General features: G+C 40.6%; 3 protein-coding genes across 3 annotated transcripts; all 3 read right to left on the bottom strand.

Moving 5' to 3' along the window:
• Positions 1-3,686: 3,686 nt before the first annotated feature.
• On the bottom strand, positions 3,687-8,531 carry LOC306935508 (up-regulator of cell proliferation-like; the record flags this gene model as incomplete). The annotated part of the gene is made up of 1 exon (XM_079518609.1): positions 3,687-8,531. One exon carries the CDS (start codon positions 8,529-8,531, stop codon positions 3,687-3,689), a length of 4,845 nt encoding a protein of 1,614 aa, XP_079374735.1.
• A 209-nt stretch (positions 8,532-8,740) lies between these two features.
• LOC306935510 (verrucotoxin subunit beta-like) lies at positions 8,741-23,773 on the bottom strand (the record flags this gene model as incomplete). The annotated part of the gene is made up of 4 exons (XM_079518611.1): positions 23,682-23,773; positions 15,225-15,332; positions 9,228-10,426; positions 8,741-8,812 (listed from the first exon to the last, which is right to left on the bottom strand). The coding sequence occupies exons 2-4, from the start codon at positions 15,322-15,324 to the stop codon at positions 8,741-8,743; spliced, it is 1,371 nt and encodes a 456-aa protein (XP_079374737.1). The 5' UTR covers positions 15,325-15,332; positions 23,682-23,773.
• Positions 19,257-20,124, bottom strand: LOC306935511 (GTPase IMAP family member 7-like; the record flags this gene model as incomplete). The annotated part of the gene is made up of 2 exons (XM_079518612.1): positions 19,257-19,298; positions 19,399-20,124. 2 exons carry the CDS (start codon positions 20,122-20,124, stop codon positions 19,257-19,259), a joined length of 768 nt encoding a protein of 255 aa, XP_079374738.1.
• Positions 23,774-24,684: the final 911 nt, after the last annotated feature.

Here is a 24,684-nt window from a genome sequence, read left to right on the forward strand (position 1 = left end):
ACGGTAAACCTCGGCAGTTCCAGTAAACAACGGGTGAAATGGGATGATTCCTCTTCCATTGTTGCAGTCCAATGTGTATAGTGTACTGTTGTGCTTGTGTCCACTCGTCTTTTTTATCTGTGAAGCCGCGGTCTCCGCCTACTTCTTCTCCAGCTGTTAAACACAGCAGTGTAACAACTGGAATGACTCCCCTTTTTAACAGGAGATTTAAGACGTTTCTAACTCATGTCAACGTCGCAACACAAATAATACAAACTATGAAAAACTATGGCATCACATTATCAAATTAAATAGTGTTGTATAAAGTACTGAACTTTATTCCTACAAAATCACGACCGTACGTTCACAGTGAATGAGTTTCTGCCGACCGGAAGCGTTCCGGCGGCCCAAGCTGAACGCGGAAGTGTCGGCTGCATAGAGCCTATTAAATGGGTTAGACTGACTACAGCATCCTCTGTGCTGCGCCCGGCCCTGTAAGCAAATTGTAAAGGATCCATCGAGGAAGCCACCTGAGACTTAAAGGGGCATTCCACTCATTTTCAACATTTTACTATGTCATTAATGTACCTTAGAGCTGTTGTGTGGAAATAATAAAAAAGTTCCCCCATTCTGTGTTTCCTAGAACTAGAGGTCTGAAAAAAATCATTAACATGGTGAAACACATCTTGATGATGTCGTCAAGATGTGTTTCACCATGTTTTTTTCCAGTGTTCTGTGGAAGCTCCTTTTTTTCTTGTTTTTTTCCTCTTTGCCGTACAACATCACCGCCGGTTATCTACATGCCCATACATGTACAGATGGATAAGTACTAGGCCTAATGACAACGCTGGATAGTGGGACTTTGATCAAGACTTTGATGTCCCCTGTTAGTGCGATCGACGGAATGAAAGCAATCTGTGCGATAGATTCGGCGAGGCGATCATCATCATCATCCTCCTCCTCCTCCTCGAGTAAGAAAGCAGACTTATGGAAAGTTTAAAGTCACAGACATTGACAGGCAGATATAAAAATTAACACAATAAATATCCTATACATCCTATACACCGAATGAAATCCCTGAATGTGTACTTTTACGAGGAAAACAGTACACATTGATCCCATGTACAGTTTGTCAGAAATTGGTTATTGAATGCACCTTGCGCCCACCAGAGAACTTCAGAGAAGACATGGACCTGAACTCAAGATTCACAAAATAAGGCCTATAGCGACATATAAATACTATATACCGTATGAAACAGAAGACTCTCTGCTTTCATACAAAAAAAACTTCTACTGTAATAATAATAAAAATCACACCCCTGTAAAGTGAGTGGTGCAACTCTGTCCCATATTCTGTTCTCTACTTATTCAATACAGCTCGCTATATACGGATTGAGGCAGAAAGTCCTGTCAACCTTTTATTTACAGTTTGGTCTGTAAACGTCTACTGTAATAATAAAAATCACACCCCTGTGAAGTGAGTGGTGCAACTCTCGCTATAATACGGACTGAGGCAGAAAGTCTTGACTTTATGCCTCAGTCCGTATATAGAGCGTCGCAGTCCCGCCCCCTACCCTGGACCAGGAAATGATTCTCCGTTCATTTTCCTCATAGACATTTCAGAAAGTATTTATTTAAAGACTTTTAGTTGTCACGACTCGAGTTGGCTTTGTCCGCGGCGTAACCATCTTTAAATAAATACTTTGTGAAATGTCTATGGGAAAAATGCATTGGGATTCATTTCCTGGTCCATGGCAGGGGACGGGACTGCGACGCTCTATAGCGAGCTGTAGTGTATAAGTAGAGAACATAATATGGGACAGAGTTGCACCACTCACTTTACAGGGGTGTGATTTTTATTATTACAGATAATCACTTTCAGGCAAAAGCAGGTGTTGCAAAAAGGTCAATATCTCCAGAATGGAAGATGGTAAAATCAACAAAAAAAAAGTGGACAGTTCAGCTTTCTTTTGATGTATGTGTGTGATTCTCGCTATAAAAGAACATTTTGCTGTGGGCCCCTAAAAGATTTCCTTCCTTCAATGTAAAGTCCATAGCACCAGAAGAATAGGCCTGGCTAGATTCTGTAGCAGCCAATGTATTAATATAGTGTGAATAGAAACTCTTCAAGGAAATGGACTTTGTGTCAAGTATGGTAAAATAATGTGACGTGAAAATGTTTCTGACAATATGCACACAATGTCTCATGACATTAATGAATATGCATTATGTCCATACAATATTTACACACACACACACACACACACACACACACACACACACACACACACACACACACACACACACACACACACACACACACACACACACACACACACACACACAGCCGGGCTCATTCATTCCAATGTAAATATCATGGATTTTACACATTAAATACTGGTTCATTTTTGGAAACAGACCTTCAAAATCTCTTCCAAATCCATTAACAAGGCCTTAGGCCTGCCATATGCACTAATATGTGCGTGACATTTCTGTTTTAAAACAATGTTTTATCATATAGGAGAACTATTGGTGGAGAGGTTTGTCTAACCCATGTTATGCTTAGCTGTGATTGGGGCTTATAGGTCAATTGAAAATGGAGGACCCTGATCAGCCTGGTGTGTCAGTGCAATGAATGGAGGAGTCTGATTTCACCTTCCCAGAGTAATACTTCTTTGATACTAAACCTAATATTCTTTTAAAAACAATATCCAAACATTTATGACAGCACTCACCAAGTAACTTTAAAGATAAAGAAAAGGACAGAGGCAGTGCCTCGATTTATTTTTGAAAACTTGTTTAGCTTTGATGTAATAATAAAGCAAAGCTTAAAAAACTTAAAAAATATTGTTTTGGTCACAATACAACAGTCTTAAACATGAGATGGACACTTTTGGAGAAACAATCAATAGCCTAATACTTCTCTCTTTTCTTTTTAAGACACAAATATTTTTGGCAACATTACAACTGCCAACAGCTGTGCGTGTCCACTTATATCTGTTGATTCATCAAGCTGCAGATTTTCCACTAGTCAACATCTTTTGTATGACAACACTGTGTCTGCAGACATGTATTCAATGCATCGGCCAGTTGTGTTATTTGAGAGCGGCACCTTTACTAAATCCTGGTCCCAACATTGTGTTCGCCGCGATTTTGAATGCCGACACTAAACAAGAAATTCTGCCACTGTATGTATTCATTTTGAACTTTGCCATGAGCTCGGCTTGTTTCCAGAGCTTTTTCAGAAACCTCGGCGTATCAAGTCACTTGCCTGCTTCGCTGTGTCTTTTGTCCTTTGTACCGAGTTGATCATGGTTGGTCTCAAGGTGACGCTTCAGCTTACTGGGAACCATGGCGCTGTTTGCAAGCTTGTCTCCACAAACGATGCACGGTGGAATCGGATCAGATGTATCCCCAGTAAACGTGAAGCCAAATTTATTGTAGTCATCACGGTACAGTCCAGCAGTGGCTTTCTTTTTAGGCGTCGCGTTGCTACTAGTCGTGGTCGTTTATGATCTTTGTCAGGCATGCCCAAATATGGAGTCTATGTAGACGTCATAATTATGTAAAAACAGGCTAGCTCCATATATGGACACTGGGCAGGGTAGAGTGTTTAAGCATTTATTTCATATTTACATGGCGATTTCAGCTCTGACATCTATTTCAGACATGCTTTAGTATGTGAAGAGTCTGTCTGTGCTATTAACTCATTTTGGATTTAAAAAAAATTCTGTGATTCTCTCAGCGAAAACCTTATAAAAACCACGCCTTAAGAGGCTTTTCTGTGCCTGTGTTGTGTCAATCTCCATCCAATCTGGAGGGATATCAGCAGGTTCTGCTTCATATTTTTTGGCAAATTCATTGTTGAATTTCACCATCACATATTTCCAGTAGTCCGATGCTTCACCATCACATATTTCCAGTAGTCTGGTGCTTTGGTATTGTTGAATGTACCAGCTGGGGAAAATGTTCTTGTACTTTTTATAAGGGTAGTTCTGACCCTTTGTCTCAGAACAACAGAACGTAGCCTCACTTGTCACTAAAGAAGTACATATATCGGTTGCGAGTTTATCTGATTTAGTAAAACTACATCGACCAAGACCCATTGGTCTGTGCATTGAGGCAAAGTGTTCCGTGTGTCCTTTGCCTCCTGCCTCACAAGGCACTTTGCAGAATGGACACTTTTTCCCACATCCAATGACTCTGTTGAACAGCTCGTTCTGGGGTTTGACATCAAGTAACCTTAGTTTTGCTGGCAGGTCCATTTCTTTAAATGTCTTCTTAAGTGTCTGTTCCATTTCTTTCACAGACTCTGTAAGCCACTGAACAAACTCTTCCAGGTTTGATTTGTTCAGGATCAAGACAGTTTCCAGAGCATCCTTTGGAATGACCAGTTTATCACCAATTCCATTGCAAATATTTTGGACAAACGTCTCAACAGTGACGTTGTCCTCCTTTTGGGCATTTGTGATAGCGCTGGTTATGTACTTGACGTTTTCTTCTATGTATTGTTCTTCCAATTCAAACAACTCATTCCCACTTGAGAATCGTTCCACAATTTGGTCAAATATCCAGCCTCGAACAAGACCTTCATATGAGTTAATGTAGCTCCTATAGGTCTCAAAATCGTCCTTTGACAGCAAATAGCTCAAAAGGGAATGCTGGAATAATGACCGTGTTCTAAATTGATCAGCATTTTTGCCTTTCAGCATTGCATCAACAATGACTGGACCCAAGGAACGGGTGACATAGTCTTCCACTGCAGGTATCAGGCAGAGGTTTGTGAATTCTTCTGCTTTTTTCCGACACTGGTCTCGTTCATTGAACAAATCTTTAAAGGCAGAACAGTATGTGTCTTTCTGTTTATCTAGACAAACCTGTGGGTCATTATTCTGTCTGAAGTCTTTGTGCATTTTCTGAAACTCTCGAGCTGCAACGCCACAAATGTGTAGTTTTAAGTGAACTTCAAACTCAGTATCTGTCCTAACATCTCCATTGTCACTCAACATGGCATCAATCTTATGTAGGATCTCTGAGATATAAGTGTCATGGTAATTGGTTTTCTTTTCCACTTTCTCAGACACATGCTGTGTGCAATCCTTTATAATCCTGTCAGCTAGATTTTGTGCAGCCATGATTGGATCTTCACGGCCAAACAATTGTCTAGCCTTACGTCTAGCAGAGGCAAAGTATTCCTCTGATTTAACTTTGAAGTCCTCGTTTCCAGATTGTTGCAGGGTTCTTTGTGCCAGTAATTTACAAGCATGACCCCCCTTTGGCGATAGGTTCAACCTCAGCTGATATTCAACTTTACTGTAGACGTCAATGTTTTGTAAAGGCGTTAAGTTTAATTCACAAACTGTTTGTTCCCACAGCTCATCAAATTGTTTGTCTAGTGAAGATGAAATCTTGTTTCTCTTAAGGTCACTCTTACGGCATTCCTCAATTAACTTCAGCACCTTGTCCTCCAATTTCTTTGCAAATGTCTTCTTCATTCCGTCAAGACTTATCATTCCTCGTCTGATTTCAACAGCAGCTTCCAGTTGATTGCGTACAGAGTTCTCAATTTCTTTTCGATGGCTTTTTGCACTGTTTGAGAAGTCCTCTCTGTATCTCTCAACAAGATGGATGTTTCCTGCTTTTTGCTTAAAATAGTCAGCCAGATGTTGAAGGAGTTTTGTCTCCCATGTAGAGAGCTCTTTCAAGGCTTCACTCTTCAAATGAGTCAGTAACGCTTCCAGGTTTGATATGGTAGATGTCACAATTCCGAAGTTTGAAATCCTTGTTTCAGCTTGTGTAACCCATGTGTGCATGTGTTTTTTGAAGTTCCATTCTAATTCGCTGGATTCTTTGCAAAGCTTCATGTAGGCATCGGCCACAAGGCTGTTTCGGAAACTGAAGATAAAGTTCTCATGTTGTACTGCGGTCCACAGGCTTTTTGTCCATTCCAGAAAGTCCAGTACTGTATTAGCAGATGCCTTGCTGCTTCCCAAAATTTGGATTATGTTCTTCTTGAACTCATAAACAGCCTCACTGTACCCTGCATTTACTGGTGCCATTGGTGGGTTCCCTTGCCAGAGTCCAGGGATGTACCAGCTACCAGTGTCTGGATTGTATTCCATAACATCTGTGAAGTTCTTGTTGTCTTCGTTATTCTCCATTTTGGCAGCAGCTTGAGTCATCTCATTCAACTGTTGCAACAGTAGACTTCTGTCCCGCTGGTTCTTGTCTTTGGCTGTTACATCTGACACGTTATGATGAACAAACTGGCAGTTTGGCATCTTCCCCACTTCTTTCATCCTGAGGAAAGCGTGTACGACAATTTGCAGGATGTCTTTCATCTCCGACATGTTCTCCATCTTAATGTTGATTATAGTGACATCACTAAGCCCTACAACAAATGTTGCAAGCTCATTGTCATGCTCATAGCTATCATCCAATTGTGCAAGTTCTGGCGACTTCAGACCTTCAGTGTCAATGATTAGCACAAAGTCACAGTGTAGAACACTTTTGAAGTTTTCTTCCACTCTGACGAGCAACATGAAGGCACCTCGAGTGCATCGACCGCTGCTGACCGCAAACTGCACTCCAAACATGGTGTTAAGGAGCGTGGACTTTCCTGCGCTCTGAACTCCAAGAACTGTTGTGACCAGGAGTTTGTTCTTATGCCCTACCAAGACACTTAGCTCAGTGAGAACATCCTTCACCCATGTAAGAGGAATGGTGGATGCATCACCGTCCACCAACTCCATGGGAAATCCTTCAAGGAGCATTTCTGCACACAATTTGGGAAGATGCAATAGCTGTTCATGTGAATTACAAGTTTCTGGAAGGGACATTGCAGACTCATAGAGCTGACCCATTTCACGCGAGAAGTGTTCTATCCCCAGTGAGCTGTTGGAAAACTGTCTATCAAGCTCTTTAATGTCATCTTTGTTGTCGGAACTCTGACATTTCTTTGAACTCTGAAGTTTCTCTTTGTAGTGTTCGCGGAGAGTGCTGAGTTTTTCTCGGGACAGATTATCGAGGTTCATTCGCATCCACTTCAAAAAATAAGACCTCTCTATCTTTGGGCTTGATAATGCACTTATGAAGCGGGCCATGGCCTCTGACATGCCATGATGGTTTTGTTGTTCTCTAAGTTCTCCTTTCTTTTGTCGGAGCTCACCTTTGTAAGTTTCAAGGCTTTTATCGCCAGCGTTTTGAAGCCTGAACTCCTCCTTCGTCAAACGAGCAAATTCTTTCAATATCTTCCCTTGCAGGGGAAGCTGATTTTCCTTATACTTAAGAATGTCTGTTATCTCTGAGGTGATTGCGTCTGCATTTCTCTTGGCGTTCTGACACTCTGGGGAGTCCTCATCAACTGCAATTCCAAGTTGTTTGGCAACAGCAGCCATGTTCTCCATCTTCATCCTCATTTTTGAGCTGTTGACCACATTGGTGACTTTGTCTCTCAGCTTTTTGACAAAGTCTGCATCATTCATCTTGTCAGTCTTTATAATGAAGTTGTTCGTGTTCAAGTTAAACTTCCCCTTCACTTGTTTAAGGGCATCAAGATTGAAACCTTTGCTCTGGGTGTTACCGACCAAGAACAGCTGTGCTTTGTTGTTTTGGCTGCTCAGTAGTTTGTACTGAGAGTCCAAGTTGTCAAAGAACACAAAAACTGCTGCCGATGTCTGGCAAAGAAATTCATATTGTTTTTCAAAGGACTTGATGTCCCCCCGGAGGTTAGCTATGGCTACTGGCTCTCCGAAAATGTCAATGTTAGTGTTTCCACACGGAAGATACCAACTCATTTCCACCAATCCATCAGATATTTTCCTTGGACGATCACCACCTTCCATGTTTCGGTGAACAAATGTGTCATGATACTGTTGAGGATTACTCAGTAGATCATTGAGAATCTTTGACTTGGACAAGGAGGACTCACCCAGTCTTACAAAAGACACCATTGGAAGTTCAGTGAGAACAATTCTGTCTTCAATAAAGCCTTTCGGACCTGAAAGCGAACGAGGTCTGCAATTTTTAATGATGTCTCTCATGGCCCAAAGCATTAACTCACACTGACCTGTGTCACAACGAGGAAGCAGCAGAGGTAATGAAAACTGACACATGGACATTTTCAACGCCATTTCCTGCTGTAGCAAACCATTGGAGCACAGAAAAAGAGCAGTGACAATGTCTAAGGGGTGAATCATATCTGAGCCCTGACTGTCTAGCAGACTATCAAGTTCTAAATCTGTAGCATCACTGTTTGGTTCACATACTGGTTCACATTTCACATTCCTTGCCGTTACATTGACCATCATTAACTTCTTCAAAAAATGCCATGCAAGATCTGAATGACAAGTAGCAGGTTCATCTGTAATGGTCTTCTTATCAATCTGGAGTATTGTGCTCAAGGATAGCTTCTCTGTGTAGTGATCCTCCAACCCCAGATCTCTCAGAAATGACTTCAAGTCAAGTGTTGTCTGAACAGTGACTGCACCGCTTTCCTTGCTTCTGCCAGCTGCACCGCATTCACATGTGACTCTTACAGCATACTCTGCCATTGGCTCAAGGCCAGAAATTATGGCCATTTCAGTTTGTGATGTCACTTTGTCCCATTGCGGTTGTTCAGTGGATACTTTAGCGTACTCTACACTGTAGCTCTCCACAGTCACCCCATCTGCAGTCTCAGTGGGTTTCTCCCATGTAACTGATAGTCCATTTGAGATTGGTGAAACTTTAGGTTTTCCAGGTGGACTTGTGGGTAAAGTTTTCATGGAATCACTGACTCCACTGGCTGGCCCTCTGCCAACTGGACACACTGCTCGGTATCTGAACACGTAGTCTGTGTTAGGAGACAAATTGGAAACTGTAATTTCATCAGCTTTGGGTGCTGTGTGTTGGTGCCACTCATCTTGTCCAGTGACACAGTACTCAATAGAGTAGTGGCTGACATGTTCTGCTCCAAATCGCAGCGGGTGCATCATGAGTGTCACACTGTTGTGGGATGTGCCACTTGCTGATAATTTCTCAGGCTTTGAAGGTGGTTGAAAATTATCATTGGCCAATGACCCATCTTCATAAAGGTAGATGCTTGCTCCCCTTTGACTCTCATTTGTTGTAGCTGTTATGAGGAACTGGATATCCTTGTTGTCTTTGTTCGCCTCTGAAAAATCAATGAACAACTTTGCTCTATTTCTCACTTCTGACTGTTCTGAGATGTACCATGGTTTCTCTTCTACATGCGTTGTAGTGCTCACTAGTTTGGGTGTATCTCTTAGGTAGCTTGATAAAGCTGACAGATATGGTTCAGAGGTTTGCAGTGATGTGAAAGCAAAGCATACAGCATGGTGGGTTTCTGAATTGAGGATAGTTTCAAGTTCATTGGAAGAGACAATCTTTGTGTTTTTCATCATCGTGGTGCGGGAGCTTATGCTGTTTATTTCTCTCTCTTTGCAGTCCATCCACTTGGTCAGGTCTTTGCTGTTGAAAGGAGACAAATGTCTTGTTTTTAGGAACTCTGCGAGCACACTCTCCTCTTCCCCACCTCCTCTGATTAAAGGAAGTTTGTTTGCCAAGTTTTTCTGAAACTCGAGCTTGTACTGGTTGCAACGATCTTTAAAGGTTTTCAGATTTTCGCCAATCTGGGGGAACTGTTGTGCAACTGGGCGTTTTAGTTCATCGTTGCACTTCAGTTCCAGTTCACTGAAGTACTCCATGACACTTTGAGCTTCCATCACTAAATCAATGCTTATCTGACGGACCAGTTGAGCAGCAGAAGAGTCTAAATCCTTCAGTGGCATCAGCCAGACCTTCAGTGGTACGGCATTCTCTCCGTTTGGACCCAGCAACTCTGGCAGGCTTTGGTAGACTTGTATTGCGTCTTTAAAAGACACCGGATTTTTCTGCAGTGAAAAGTCCCCATGGAATTTGCATGTGAATTTCTCTACTTTTGCGATGTCTGTTTCTTTCATTTGTAGAGACCCTTGACCATCTATTGAGATTGTGGGAATCTTTTTGATTACTGCCTTCACGTCCCCTTCAACGTATTGATGAGTCTTTGTTTCAGAAACATCACGGTCAAATACAAAGAATGCTTGTGCCCCATAAAGGATACCTGTCACCACATGCGTTGCTTTGCCTGAATCAAAGACATCTGGATGTTTCACATTGCCTTTTCCAAGATGATTCATGGACAGTTGTTGGAACTTTGTGGTAGCTTTATATTTTAATGTTACTCTGGCCTGATGTTTTGAAGTCTTAGAATCATTGAGATATTTGGCAGAGCCATCAACTTTTACCAGTCCACACAAGAAACTTGCTTTCAAGGAAGCTTCAATATTCAGTGCTGAAGTTTTGTCCTCGATTGATTCAGATGCTACTATCTCAAATTCAGTGCTGGGCTGGGGTGTGATTTTTGCATTCTTCTCCAGAGCTTCATTATCCCACAACGTAAGCCCTGCAATGGAATGAACAGCTCAATTGGTGAAATATGTCTTTCCCCTTTTCTATACAGTGCTGTGTATGTCTTTCCTTATTTTACTACATTTAACAATATCCTTGCTGTTGCTTATTTCATTTTAAACACTTGAACCTTTTTTTAACGTTCTTAACCCTTAGACAGATTACTACTGGAAAACACGTGGAGTTTTGCATTAGTCTTTTCTGCCCTGTACGTGATTTTCCGTAGTTCTCTTTTTTTATTAATACCAATATATTAATTCGGTCCGCACCTCTGTATATAGTATTGAGCATAAATATCAACTACATTTCCCAGAATTCCCGTGTCACGTGACACACGTGTATGCTTTCCTATTGGAAACTGACGCCCAGCCCCCAGTGAACAGGGGGGTTGGTTGACTCCTCCGAGGTGGGCACTGGAGGAAGAGTTTTTCAGCCAGGTTTGCAGTCGCCGCAAAAAAAACAATCTGAAAAATGATCCATCCGTGTCCAGTGGCATTCTCCAGTCCCAGACCGTTGGCCGGGCTGCAACATCCACCCTCGCGGATTACACGTGTGCAATGTTTTTACCTTCTCCCCACCGGAGTTACCACCAAGGCTGATGCCTTCGCTAAAAGGTAATTTTATTGTATTCGAAAATGCCCTAATATGACATGTCTAGTAAGACGATCCCTATATTTGGCCCGAGCCGACCTAGTGCTGATATCAGATAGATGTGGTAGAACCATATATGGATAGATCTAACTGGTTTAGTCATCGTGACATGCATAGTCGGAGAATATATAACAAGGGTCGGTACTATAGGTGATCGACGTAGCTAACAAAAACATCTGATCAAATGAATGTATTGTACTGTGTCTTTGTGGGCCGAATCGTGGCATCGTGGCATACAAATAGATGTTTGTATAATTAGTATCACGATAAAATAATATGGCGACGTTAGAATGACACCACCAATGAGTGATCGCGTGTAATGTAGCTGCCCAGCGTATATCCAGCACCATCACGTCACCACATTCCACTGGCTGTTGGCTAGTAGTAGTTGCTAACAAACACTGCACAAATGGTACTGGCTATTGGCCGGGCCACAAGCCCGGGCAATAGCCAGTACCAATGTTGCTGGATGATTGCGACGCAATGGTGCTGGATATACCCTGGGCAGCTAGCTACATTACCACCGATCACTCATTGGTGTTTCATTCTAACGTTGCCATATTATTTTATCGTGATACTACTTATACAAGCATCTATTTGTATTTGTCATGCCACGACTCGGCCCACAAAGACACTGCACAATAAAATCATTGATCGCCAGCAGCCGGGTAAAACGCCATGTAATAGTAGCGTGCACTGACTACAGCTAAAATGTTTATTTCTTTTTATATATTTAGAACTGGCATCAGATGAGGAGGAGGAGGAGGAGGATGAAGAGTCAAGACTGCGATGGCGTTCTCCGACACTGAACCGGATTCATTCATTCATTCATTTCAGGGGGGGGCAGTTTTTGGGTGTTTTTTTTATTTAGCCTACTCACACATAACCTGACTCCGCCAGATGGGGCAGCAGAGAGTACACTGGGTTCCCCCCTCCTGCTCCCATCTGGGAACTCTCAGGCAGACTTGATGCCCGGCCACAAAACGGCCTGGCCAATCAGCAGCAGCTAGAAGCGAAGTTGCTCACAAAACGGCCTGGCCAATCAGCAGCAGCTAGTAGAAGCTAGAAGCTGCTGCTAGAAGTTGCTAGAAGCTGCTGCTGATTGGCCAGGCCGTTTTGTGGCCGGGCATCAAGTCTGCCTGAGAGTTCCCAGATGGGAGCAGGAGGGGGGAACACAGTGTACACTCTGCTGCCCCATATGGCGGAGTCAGGTTAACTCACACACACACACCGTCAAGGACTGGGTTTGGGGACATTTGGGAGGAGTAGCTCTGATCCATAGCTCTAAATGCGCATTTAGAGCTATGGATCAGAGCTAGGGGAGGAGTAACTGTTTTGTATGTAGGCCTATTTATTTTCTGTAATATTTATCATTTTATTATGTTAGTAGTCGTAAAAAATAAAAGACGCTTTTACAATGAGTTAGACCTGTCATGACTATTTTGTTCACTATTGTGAGGTTTATTGTATATGACTAAGCAAGTTTCAACTGTGATTTACTCTGTAACGGTAGATGGTAATAACTCAATTTCTTTTTTATAATACAGTATACATTCAAGTCTATATTTTGATACATATCATGGGCACCAAGTCATATCAAAACAATGTCCTTGGATGTGTTTTTTATCAAAACTGTTTCTTCATAACAGGTTTTTGAGATACATGCATGAATAGACAAGGTACTGGTAAGACTATGTAAACATGGTATATATCAAAATGTGCGTTAGAATGTCTAATTTTACCCCAAAAAAGAATTGAGTTTATATGATGTTCCAATTTCAGAGCTATGGGGACTTTTAGCTGGATAGGTCAGATTGATCATGACTGACCATGCTATTTATAGATGGCAAAATATCTACAGTGGTACATGTGAGAAACTTTTTATTTTATTTTAATTGAACTAGACAACTCACCCTTTAAAATGAGATATTGCATGGCTATGTATGCCCAGCAGAAAAAAAGTTATTTAGAAAATAAAACTTCAACCGGGCATAACTTTTTTTGGTTGTCCTAGAAACAGAAACAGTGTAAATGCAGGCTAAACATTTTATCAACTCAGTTCATTTTTTTCCTGGAAGCAGACAAGTCAAGCTTTCTCTGAAGGTCTTTCGTTGTCACACATTCACAACAGAGAATTTTCAATAAATCATTCAAAAACGCCATTCTGGCCATAGAGAAGTCTACAAACTATATAGAAATCCTTGAAACGCTCAAAGAGTTAAAGGATGACTTGTCCACTTTTCAACCTATCTTCATATAATTGGTCCTCACTAATGTTCATGATGAAATAGCACCATTTGTTTCTACTCAGCCTGTGTCTCATAGGAGGGCTGTGGGCAGTTCAGAAACCCGTCCACCAGTGACATCATCATTAGCAGATTAATTTTGTTCTTTAACCCATTCTGGGTGGAAACCCTTTTGGTGTTTTAAGCATTATGTTATGCTTTAGCTGTTGAAAAATAGCAGATCTACAAGCTCATAGCGCGGCACACAAAATACACGGTGCTTGTATTTTGGAAAAATCATGAAAATGTTTGAATACATATTCTTTCAGAGTGAACGTTTTTAACTCAAATCTTCTTGAGCTTCTGGGAGGTCCCTGGAAATACATATTTTCAGATGGGGGTCGGCGGCCAATTACATATGATTTTTGAGTTCCTTGACATGAAGTATGATATAGAAGACATTTTTTAAATTTCGACGTCAGGCCTAAATGGGTTAAACAAGATTTGTAAAAAGATATTTAGATTTTATTTTTTATTTATTTTTTGCTCTCATTATAGCATGGTAACTTTTCAGGAATAGAAAGCCTGCAGTTTTTATTAGCTTGGATTCCCCATCGATGATGTCACTGGTGGATGGGTTTCTGAACTGCTCACATCCCTCCCATGAGACACAGAACGAATAGGGAAAGAAATTGGTATTTCATCATGAACATTAGTGAGCACCAATTATATGAAGATAGGTTGAAAAGTGGTGAAGTCGTCCTTTATTTGTGACTGAATCACTTTCAATTGCATTCATTTGAAATAAATACTTACTATACTAAAAACTGGATTTAATAAAAAAAAAGGCTTAAAAACAATTGCTTCTCCTAGCTTATTGCAATACAACACCATCTAAAACACAGATTATTGAGGTCAGCTGATCATTACTATGTACAGTGTGAAAAATGGAATTAGTTATTTTGTCACCTTCTTAAAATAATGGCATTTTGTGAGGAAAAATATAATTTTTGCCTTAATCAGCTCTTCTTGAAACTGGTCAATGGGATATAGAGATCCTTATTGGAAAGGATCATGCTGTTCCCACCCAGGTAGTGTAATGGTCTATCTCAAGTGTGATCTAATGTCAGCGGTTCCCAAACTGTTTAGCCCATGCACCCCCTTCTACATCCCGACGTAGATGACGCACCCCCAAAGCCTGAAACGTAATTTAAAAAAAAGACAACCTATAGTTTCCCTGATTTTAACCAGTCCTGTAGAGTTGCAAATATGGCAGAACTCGCCAGTTAGTTATAGGCGGGCAGGAAATAAAGTAATTTAATTGTAACACCAGCAGCACCATTACACTATTAATGTCATGCTATCTAGGCAGCTGAGCTGACGCACCCATGGGGGTGCACACGCCACAGTTCGGGAACCCCATTGTCAAAAGACTATGTGACGTCTGGAGTAAGTCAGTACTCCACAGATAATTGTCAAAGTCAAAACACAAATTTGTAACAAACACAAAACAGTAATTCAGTCCTTATGTTACATACAGGTGCATCTCAAAAATGTAGAATATCTTCCGTAATATAATTAAAAAGGTAAAACCTTTTTTTTGTTTTAATCTTGATGATTCTGGCATACAGCTCATGAAAATAAAAAAATCCTATCTCAAAATATTAGAATATTTTATGAGACCACTAAAAGAAATATTAGGCTACAAATGCCATTATTTTAAAGGACAACTTTGTTTTTTTCAACCAAGGTTCATGTTTTAGGTTGTTATTAGAGAAACTAAAAGGTGAGGTTTTGTTTTAGCTAGTGGTGAAACATGTCTTTTTTTTTTACACATTTTTACGGCGATTTCTTTATTGTTATTTACTATAGTCTAGTGAGTCTTATGGACAGCCATACAGCATTATGTACATTTACCTGGTACCAGTAAGTCTCGTCGACAGTCATACAGCATGCCCAGACTGAAGGGTCGACCAAGAGCAGCCAGCTCCATCGTTGAACCGCTGTGTGGGTCCATGGCTCACACTGCAATGAAGAAAATGCATACATCTGTTCATTCATTCTATTGGCTTTTCTAATTTAACAGTAGTAGCAGTAGCGGTAGTAGTAGCAGTAGCAGTAGTAGTAGTAGTAGTAGTTAGCAGTAGCAGTAACAGTAACAAGAAGAGTAATAATAACCAGTAAGAAGGGTTTGATGAGGTTTTTTGTCGTGACGTTAGGGGCAAATATTAACCGATCAGAACTGGGAGCAGAGATAAGTAACTAATGAAGGACAAGGACTTTAAACCAAGTCCAGTGAGCCAGTAGGACAAACCGTTGAAAAGTTATGGCAGATGTTACAATCTGTTATGTTGTGGGTTTACTATAGGCATGTAAAAGACTGTAGTTACAGGGCCTGGCCAAGAGAGGGCACTAGTACACCAGACTAGGACTAGGCAGTCAGTAGGAGGCAACCACTGGCTTGGAGCACTGGTTCCCAAAGTGGGGTCCGGGGACCCCCAGGGATCCTTGAGTGAGTTCCAGGGCGTCCCCAGCTAAATTATAGTTTATGGAACCAAATGGACCCGTCAAATGGACGGGTCCATTTGGTTCCATTTGTACACTCTGAGTTAAATTAACATTGATTTTACAATATAAAGTGGGGTCCCAGAGATTGAAATGTCAATAAATAGGGGGTCTGTAGACTAATGCATGTCAAATGGGGTGTCCTTGAAATTAAACGGGTTGAGAATCACTGCACAATTCTTCTATTATGGGGGTCCCTGGCATAGCTTTTCACATGGGGGTCCGCGGGCTAATGAGTGTCAATTTGGGGGTCCTTGTCATGAAAAAGTTTGGGAACCACTGGCTTGGAGGAAGTGACAAACATAAGCGGTATATATATATATATAAATTAGGGATGCAAAATGAAAAATGTAAATCATCAATGAGTTCAATATAAATCAAAATTGTCCAGTAGCTCTAGTCTAGAACAAAAGCCAAAGCAAATATGATGTAAAATGTAAAGTAATCTTAAGGAAAAATAAACTTTTATTTTTCTACATTTTCTACTCTACTAGGCTACTACTGATTGATTGAATACTTTATTAACAGGCTTTGGGCCAAGCCCCTATAGGGCCTAGGCTTGTTCCCTTTGTGGTCCTCTGTATAATATCGGAATCGGTCACAATCGGTATCGGCAGGTATGACCCTGCAAATAATCGGAGATCGGATATCACTCATAATTTCATATATATAATTGTATATATTTAAATCAGATAGGCTAACTCACGAATAGATTTAACCAATATTTATTATAGAATAAAAGTGACATACATGAAAGGATTCCAAATAAGCCAACTGGCTTCTTCCTTTCCTTGCATTGTATTTTTGTTCATTGATATGTATTGTCTATTTTTTATACTATGTGCTAAATAAATAAATATAAACCTAACCTGTGCATATAATATTGTACATTGGCGTTCAGCTCTGCTAAATTTTTCTCCCTGCTCAGCACAATTAAACACCATCATTAAACATTAAGAGCAGGGAGAAAGGTAAGGGATAATATCTGGCTAGGTGGTCATTGTCGGGAGATATTTCACAGACAAGGGAGTTTAAAGGTGCAGTATAGGTAACTTAGACCTGATTTTCTTCCTGGATTTGTACAAAATGTGACCAGGTCTAGCAAAATGGTCCTCATCTCGCCTATAATGAAAATACAGAAAATCTAAAATAAACCTTTTTTTTTTTTTGTGATTTTCGTTTTTTTTTCATATTAACACAGCTTGAATGTTGAAGAAGGTTTTCATTCCAACAGATTATTGATTTGGGCAAATGAAATGTATACATTTATAAGTCAAAGTAGGCTAGCCAGCTCTAGGTGTTGAAATGTTGTGAACATTCAAAGGGGATTTTCTCAGCTTTGGGTAAAACGGCACAATCATTTTAAAATGGTCATATCTCCTTAAAATGTTTTCCAATTTCATTGAATGATACCCTTGCTTGAGTTGCTTAGTGGATTGGATGATTGCACTCTCCCACAGAAAAAAGTTAAAAAACCCCCCCAAAAACCCCCACACATTTTTACACTTCACACTATTACTTTTCCACTCAGTGTTAGGGAACTCGGTATCAAGTGGAAGATCCAAATGCAGCTGCAACAGCTTGGCACCATGCTGGTCAACCAACCTAGCCACATTTTGCTGTGGGATGGCATCCCATTCCTCAACCAGGTTTTGTTCCCACAACAAGTGCCCCGCTTGTTGTCTCCACCAGGCCGAAGGCATGGGGAGAGAGTATGTTTTGCACTCCGTCCGTGTGTGTGTGTGTGTGTGTGTGTGTGTGTGTGTGTGTGTGTGTGTGTGTGTGTCCGTCCGTCCTTCCGTCCGTCTGTTACCAGCTAATCTCCGGCACCGTTAACCCGGTCGATGCCAAACTTTGCACACACACTCCCTGGATGCCAACGATGAACCTCTGCCCCACATTTTCTAGAACGGCCTGTTATAGCGCCACCATGAGGCAGCTTTTCACATTTTTTACCTAAAACTGCACCGATCTGCGTGAAACGTTGCATGCACACTCCCTAGAGGCCAAGGACAAACCGTTGACCTGCATTTTCCGCATCTGCCTTTTATAGCGCCACCAGGAGGCCGACTTTTGTAAAACACATTTTTTGATATTACTCCTCCAGATTCTGTCCAAAAATCTCACAAATCGTTACACACTATCTCTATGGGCATGTGCTCAAGTCGGATCTGTCCGATATTTCATATTCTATCCTAATTGGCTATAATTAGCTTTCACAGTTTGCAAGATTGCCCCGTTTTGAACAAAAGCCTCAAATCATGAACGCAGCATGCAATTTACGTGAAATCTTTCACACATTTTCTTACTAGGCTGAGGAATATATCCCACCCTTTTCACATTGGCCTGTTATAGCGCCACCAACAGGTTGATTTTTGCAAAACACATTTTTGGAACAAAATGCCTCAAACATGTTTATATTAATCCTAAACATTTTGCCAAACATCTCACACAGTCCTTATATAGCACCTTTTTAAAACAATGTTCCAAAGTGCTGCACAGAGCAGGGTGAAGACAAAACAAAGAAAAAAATACATCAAGTCAAAAAACAAAAACAACAACAAACAAAAGCAAATACAGCAAAATTACAGGAAATACAGTAACAAACTTTAAATATGTACAGTCGCGTAACATTTGGTGTATAGGTACGTTTTTAATTTAGACTTAAAAACAGGCACGGAGGGTGCTAGCCTTAGCTGTGTCGGCAGTGCATTCCACAACGTAGGTGCACGGGCAGAAAATGCCCGATCACCACGTGTAATTAAATTAGTCCTAGGGACATCAAGGAGGGCCTTATTTGACGATCTAATGGTTCCCTTTCCTTTGACTTATTCCTTTTGGAACTTTCCTTCTTGATCAATGGTTCCCTTTCCTTTGACTTATTCCTTTTGGAACTTTCCTTCTTGATCAATGGTTCCCTTTCCTTTGAATTATTCCTTTTGGAACTTTCCTTCTTGATCAATGGTTCCCTTTCCTTTGAATTATTCCTTTTGGAACTTTCCTTCTTGATCAATGGTTCCCTTTCCTTTGAATTATTCCTTTTGGAACTTTCCTTCTTGATCAATGGTTCCCTTTCCTTTGAATTATTCCTTTTGGAACTTTCCTTCTTGATCAATGGTTCCCTTTCCTTTGACTTATTCCTTTTGGAACTTTCCTTCTTGATCAATGGTTCCCTTTCCTTTGACTTATTCCTTTTGGAACTTTCCTTCTTGATCAATGGTTCCCTTTCCTTTGAATTATTCCTTTTCTCCTTCTTATGTTTGTGGTGGAGGATGATTCCTCCAATTATTAACCCTACAACCCCCCCTACTACTGCACCAATAGGACCGAGTGCAGCTCCCATTGCAGCAAATTCAGCACCTGTAGCAGCTGCAGTAATACCTGCTACAGCTGCTCCAAAGGCAGTGCCAGCTGCCGCTGCAGCACCTGTAGTAGTTCCTAATAGACTGATAGCCTTGACAACTTTTCTGTTTTTTTTCTCTTCTCTCTCTTTTTTCTCTTCTCTCCCTTTCACCTCTTCTCTCACTTCTTCCCTCATTTCTTCTCTCAGCTGTTTTTTCAGTTCTTCTCTCTCTGCACGTCTCTTGTCTTCCATCTCTCTCCGCTCTCTCTCTTCCTCCTCCTGTATTTTCCTGGCTGCTTCTTGGAACATCTCATTGGTGTAGTGGCTTCCTCCGTTCTCCAACACCATCTGGTTGATTTTACCCATCAGCTCAACAACCTGAGATCTACGGACCAAGGGATCGTTGGCTTTGTTGTTGAAGACATGATAACCACCCTTACATTTACTGACTATATTTTGTAATTTTGGACAATCTTTCAAAAAGGCTTCGACTGTTTGACCTTCGAGCTGGTCACCGTTAGTGAACAGAATCATGGTGTATTCAACTGACTCTTGGCCAAAGACTTTCTGAATAATCTCCACAGATTTCTGCTCCTCGTCTGTGAATCTGCCTAGTTTGATCACAATCAGGAAGGCTTGAGGACCAGGAGCAGCTAAACTAATACAATCACTGATCTTTTTTAGGGTTTCATCTTCACTGAACCTGGTGTCAAACAGTCCTGGTGTGTCAACAACAGAGACATCTCTACCATTCACTAAACCACTGGCCTTCTTACATTTATCGGTTACAGCATCAAATTTTAAACTGGATTCAAAAGCTCCATGACCCAGGATGGTGTTTCCAGAGGCACTCTTTCCAGATCCAGTCTTCCCAACCAGCACGATCCGAAGTCCGTCATCATTTCTCATGGGAGCTGATGGATTAAAGTGGTACAGTAGAGGTTTCTATACAACATGGTTTAATGATTAACTCTATTTTAATTATTGATTAAAATGATATGATTAATCCATTTGAGGTTTCTATACAACATGGCTTAATGATTCTAACTCAATTCTAATTACATTGATTACATTTCATGAGAGACTTCTCTTCACTTGAAAACAAGCAAAAAAACAAACAAGCAAACTATATTAAAATGTAGTTCAGATACATACCTTTACCTCTCGTATCGTTTCTGGATCCTATCTGGCCTCTTCCAGCTCCAATCATCGTAGTCATGTCTGAGTTATTGTTGTCTTACTGTATGTGAGAGAGAGAGAGAGATATTATCAATATATGATCTGGATGAAGACACAGGAATCCAGATTCCCATTCAGTGGATTGATTATTTATTTACAAATGGGGGGGAGGCTCTAGTGGTGACTTATTTGGAAAATCATGGTCAACAGTCAGTGTAACATAAATCATATAACTCATTAATAACTTATTATTATATTATATAAATATATATATATATATATATATATAACTCATCAATAACTAATCAAAGCTGATTAATGTCTATCCTTTGTGTCATTGAAACACCTGCGTTGGTTCCAACATGGCAGGTGTTGGTCCCAACATGGCAGGTGTTGGTCCCAACATGGCAGGTGTTGGTCCCAACATGGCAGGTGTAGGACTACAGATTTGCTTACAAAGTTTGCAACAGTGCTCCGTTTCGAATGAAATGCCTAAAAACGAACACAGCGTGTTCACAGCGTGTTCCTCGGCCTAGTTCCCACTAGGCCGAGGAAGAAACGCCACTTAAACGTTTTCTAATCAGACTTATGGTGGCGCTATAACTGTTTTAACCTATAACTGCACCGATCGGCGATCTAAAACTTTGTATGCACACTCCCTAGAGGCCAAAGACCTGTGCTCCTAGGATATCCTACCTGACCTGGTGGAGACCTGTGCTCCTAGGATATCCTACCTGACCTGGTGGAGACCTGTGCTCCTAGGATATCCTACCTGACCTGGTGGAGACCTGTGCTCCTAGGAGCACTTTTTCTGCTTTGATTTTAAAGACCAGTAGCTTTTGTCTGCTTACCTACGAGGTGCGAATCAAGCGTCAGGTTCAGGATCAGCTTCTGTCCTCCAATGATTCCTGTAAAACAATAATCATTAGTCAGTCATTAGTAATTATTTTTTAATTTTTTATGATTTTCTACAAAACAAATAAAAACAAGAACTTCATTATTAGAACAGAAATAATTAAAAAGGCTAAAAATGGAGCAAAGAAAGAACATTAAGCTAAGACTAAAAGTGTGATTTGATTAGAGTTACTTTCAGTAATTTACGCAGCACGGAAAACCGTGATATAGCCTACTATTAGTTTTGTATTAGTTTATTTATTTGTTTATAAGTATAAATACTAAGAGAGGCTTTGTTAAGGTTAAATACCAGGCTTTAAACATGATAGGGTGAAGGCCCCACCTATTCTAGACAAGCACCCACGCAGCAAGCTCATAAAACATAACGCACACACACAAGCACGTGATGCACGCACACGCACAAACACATGATGCACGCACACACGCCGAGGGACATAGGTCTGAGTTATACTTGGTTGCATGTGGCCAACCGGCAGATTTATAAGCTCACGGTGCACTGCGCTACAAGTGGTTGTGAGCTTGTAGATCTGCTGTTTTGATGCTCGACACTGGTGACCAACAAAGTTATGGTTTCTGTCCAGTGGAAACCTCACATGTCACTTTTCAGGAGTAAAATTCAGAAATGTTACAAACAGCAGATCTACAAGCTCAAAACGCATCGCTTTGCACAGCGTTTCAAACTTCTCGATCTGCTAATTTAGGTGAAACTGTAGTAACTGTAGTAAGTAATTGTTTATTAAAAAAATAAAAATAAACTACAACGATTATGATAAAATAACACGGTTGTATTTTATATAAAAACACAGTTGTATTCTGTATAAAACACGGTTGTATTCTGTATAAAACACGGTTGTATTCTGTATAAAACACGGTTGTATTCTGTATAAAACACGGTTGTATTCTGTATAAAACACGGTTGTATTCTGTATAAAACACGGTTGTATTCTGTATAAAACATGGTTGTATTCTGTATAAAACACGGTTGTATTCTGTATAAAACATGGTTGTATTCATAGCACTTTATAGTACACGTGTATAATATATAATATAGTATACAGTAGTATGTATAGTTTACATAGATACTCCACTGTTACGTTCTTAGTTTACGCATGATTCATGATAACTACTTTTTGTCTCCACCAGGCCGAAGGCATGGGGAGAGAGTATGTTTTGCACTCCGTCCGTGTGTGTGTGTGTGTGTGTGTGTGTGTCCGTGTGTGTGTGTGTGTGTGTGTCCGTCTGTCCTTCCGTCCGTCTGTTACCAGCTAATCTCCGGCACCGTTAACCCGGTCGATGCCAAATTTTGCACACACACTCCCTGGATGCCAACGATGAACCTCTGCCCCACATTTTCCAGAACGGCCTGTTATAGCGCCACCATGAGGCAGCTTTTCACATTTTTTACCTAAAACTGCACCGATCTGCGTGAAACGTTGCATGCACACTCCCTAGAGGCCAAGGACAAACCGTTGACCTGCATTTTCCGCATCTGCCTTTTATAGCGCCACCAGGAGGCCGACTTTTGTAAAAAACATTTTTTGATATTACTCCTCCAGATTCTGTCCAAAAATCTCACAAATCGTTACACACTATCTCTATGGGCATGTGCTCAAGTCGGATCTGTCCGATATTTCATATTCTATCCTAATTGGCTATAATTGGCTTTCACAGTTTGCAAGATTGCCCCGTTTTGAACAAAACGGGGCAATCATGAACGCAGCATGCAATTTACGTGAAATCTTTCACACATTTTCTTACTAGGCTGAGGAATATATCCCACCCTTTTCACATTGGCCTGTTATAGCGCCACCAACAGGTTGATTTTTGCAAAACACATTTTTGGAACAAAATGCCTAAAAAACATGTTTATATTAATCCTAAACATTTTGCCAAACATCTCACACAGTCCTATCCTCCTGGTGGAGACCTGTGCCCAGAAGGGCACTTTTTCTAGTTTACTACTGTTTCCAACATGACAGCCATGTAAACACACACGCACACACACACACACACACACACACACACACACACACACACACACACACACAATGTCACACACAACACACACCAATTTACAGCTAAACGTTGCTCTCACAAATGTTTTTGAAAACATTTGAGTGAGAAATAGACAAAGCAGTACCCGTAAATGGATTCTATTTGATAAACTCACTTCCTTGTTTGCCGACAGTGCTCCAGCCCTGCAGCTGGGCAGACGCAGCCAGCGTGATACTTATGGAATACTTTTTTGTTGCGTTTTGGGTCATTTTTTTTTTCTTCAGGTAGCCATGTTATAAGCGGGATAATAACTGGCTAGGTGGTCATTGTCGGGATATAATTCACCTTCAGGGTGATTAACCCTGTTAATGGTTTACCTTTATGAGCTTAACGCACGCGGACTGGAGCTTACATCTTATAGAACGTCTGGATTGTGGAGAGTTAGGATGAGCCCCAGAATGACAGCAACACTGCAAAGTAAGAATACAGAGGAGAAAGGTTGAGACACAAATGACCACAGCTCCAAACACTTTTTAGACTTAGATAGCATTTGAAACAGACTTATCATGTCATGTAGACAGCACAATAATTGCATTGTATGTAGTCATAGCACATCATAGTACATATGTATAGCATAGTATAGTATATATGTATAGTTAATATGTATAGTGTCATTATATAGATATGTTCTAGTTACATTCTTAGCTTACGCATGTTTCTTGATAAATGCATTTTATATATGTGATGTATTCCCATACTGTTTGTTCTTGCCTAATGTAAGTCGCGCTGGATTAAGAGCGTCTGCTAAATAGCTAAATTGTAAATTGTAAATGGACTGAAAGGTTGAGACACAAATGACCACAGCTCCAAACAATGGACTGAAAGGTACATTGCTCTTGTCATCGTACATCAATTTATGTTAGCGGACATCTGACATTGCTACATAAGGTACATAAGGTGGTCCTTTATTGGCCAAGCGCTCCCACCAACATGTGATTGGTTAGCCGATTTGCTTGTTTACATATGACATTTTCCAGTATAGCTGCAAGCAGCGATAACAGGCACTTTGAACATGCAGGCATAAAGTTCGGAAACTTAACTTTGGTCCTGTATTTCTCCACTTTAATAATACCAATCGGTATTGTATTTTATATACTTGTAATTGTTGATAAGTCACCTTTACAATGAGGTATAGATTGTAAGGATCGGGCGTTTGTGGAATGTGCACTTGCCTCCAAAATGGCAAGTGTATATTCAACCCTTGCTTTGAGTTGCTTAGTGGATTGGATGATTGCACTCTCCCACAAAAAAGAAAAAAAGTTTTCCCTTCAATGTCAATGGCGTTTAATGTTTTGATGTTTAATTTACGTCATTTAGCGG

This window comes from Electrona antarctica, assembly GCF_951216825.1.
Source record: "Electrona antarctica genome assembly, chromosome: 13".
Taxonomy (NCBI): domain Eukaryota; kingdom Metazoa; phylum Chordata; class Actinopteri; order Myctophiformes; family Myctophidae; genus Electrona; species Electrona antarctica.